The 2,148-nt window shown below is 47.1% G+C and overlaps 1 protein-coding gene across 1 annotated transcript; it reads right to left on the bottom strand.

Annotated features, from left to right (window-relative positions):
- Positions 1 to 671: 671 nt before the first annotated feature.
- Positions 672 to 1,007, bottom strand: LOC141021770 (uncharacterized). Its single transcript, XM_073497624.1, has one exon. The coding sequence runs from the start codon at positions 1,005 to 1,007 to the stop codon at positions 672 to 674; it is 336 nt and encodes a 111-aa protein (XP_073353725.1).
- Between the last annotated feature and the right edge of the window lie 1,141 nt (positions 1,008 to 2,148).

Here is a 2,148-nt window from a genome sequence, read left to right as displayed (position 1 = left end):
AGAACACATTGGGAGGGACCATCTTACATTGAGAGCCAAGTCATGAAAGGGCATCAGCCGCCGCATTGAGTCACCGATCTATATGGTCCACTTGATATCCCTTCAAGTGTCCTACGATATTGGTCACTGTGTGTCTATAGGCCGCCATGAGGAGGTCTTTGGAATCCCACTTTCCAGAAACTTGCTAAGCAACCAAATCAGAGTTGCCGAGACACCTGACCTGGCTAAGATTCGTTTCCTTAGCCATCCAGAGGCCAAGAAGTAGGGCCTCTTATTCAGCTGCATTGTTTGCATAAGGAAACATAATCCTTAGAACATAACAAAATTTGTCACCTCAAGGGGAGGATAAGATAACCCCAGCCCCGAGCCTTCCAACTGTCTGGATCCATCAAACTGAATTGTCCAATATGTTTTGTCGAGCTTCTCTTCCGGGGTCTGAAGTTCTGTCCAATTGTTGATGAAATCCACTAGTGCTTGAGACTTGATAGCTGTCCGGGGCACATATTTCAGATGATGTGGCCCAAGCTCAATTGCCCACTTAGCAATCCAACCCGCGGTTTGCCTGTTCTGGATAATATCTCCTAAAGGGTGAAGCTGACCATAGTGATGGGGTGTTCCTGGAAATAATGCTTCAACTTGCGACTAGCCATGAAGACACCAAATACTAGTTTCTACCAATGTGGATATTTCTGCTTGGATTCTATTAAAACTTTGCTGACATAGTAGACTGGCCTTTGAACAGGATAGTCCTTCCCAGCTTCCTTGCGCTCCACGACAACTGCAACACTTATTGCTTTGTTATTGGCAGTAACGTACAAGACCATAGGCTCTTTGTCTATAGGGGCAACCAAGATGGGCGGCTCGGCCAACTGCTTCTTGAGAGCTTCAAGAGCTTTATCCGCAGCATCAGTCCAGTTGTCGGTCTTTTTTAGCATCTGATACAAAGGAATCACATTCTCATCGAGGCGGCTTATGAACCGTCTCAAAGCAGCAATGCGACCCACCATACGCTGAACATCGTTGATTTGCCCGGCTTGGCAAGGGAGGTTACTGCCTTGATTTTCCAGGATTAGCTTCAATGCCTCGCTCAAACACCAGCAAACCGAGCAATTTACCTGCAGGAACCCCGAACACGCATTTGGTTTGGTCAAGCATCATCTTATAAACCCAAAGATTGTCAAAGGTTTCCTTGAGATCGTCCAGCAGTGTTTCGTTTTTCCGGGACTTGATCACAATATCATCAACATAAGCATGATCATTCGGCCCAATCTGATTGTGAAAACAATTCTGCACGTAGCACCGATAAGTCGCCCTGCACTTTTTAGCCCAAAAGGCATAGAGACATAGCAGAAAGCCCCGAAGGGTGTGATGAAGGTTGTATTCTCCTGGTTCTCAATAGCCATATTTATCCGATGATAGCCGGAGTAAGCATCCAGGAAAAATAAACTCTCACACCCCACAGTAGAATCGATGATATGATCAATGCGGGGGAGGGCAAACGGGTCTTTGGGACAAGCCTTGTTGAGATCTGGGTAATAAACACACATACGCCAAGTGACATTCTCCTTTAGGACAAGCACTAGATTAGCCAGATGTCGGATTCCGGGCTCCGCAGACCCTGGTGTCAGGACCCCGATCCTAAGTCACACCGATCTAGCAAGTAACACATCATATCACTTTGCAGCCTCACGCACGGTATTCCCATGGGTGCCACCTTACCTGGCCCAGGACCATTTGCGCCTTCTGTCTCACGTATATGATAGTGTCGCTAGCATCCATATGACAGAGAACCCGGGCCGACATGACTAGTCATAAACCCAAAGTGGCACTAACTTACAGGGATAGGCATACATGACCCAGCAACAAACGTGTCGGTCATCAACGTATGAACCCAAGTCATAGCAAGCTACGAGGACTTAAAGGAACAACGCGTGACGTTTCCCCGAAGGGAGAGACACAGGAACGAAGAAGGACACATGCCGGCCAGCCTAAGTGTTCCGGAGTAGTAGCAAGCTACCATGGCTCAGTGGAAGCACTAGGAGACATTTCCCGATAAGAGAGGCTACCAATAATAAACAACTAGGTTGTCGGATCCCACACATACTAAGCATTTCAAAATCATACACACAATATGCTCGATATGTGCAA

Source organism: Aegilops tauschii, chromosome 4 (genome assembly GCF_002575655.3).
Source record: "Aegilops tauschii subsp. strangulata cultivar AL8/78 chromosome 4, Aet v6.0, whole genome shotgun sequence".
Lineage (NCBI taxonomy): Eukaryota > Viridiplantae > Streptophyta > Magnoliopsida > Poales > Poaceae > Aegilops > Aegilops tauschii.
This window is presented reverse-complemented; position numbering and strand designations above follow the sequence as displayed.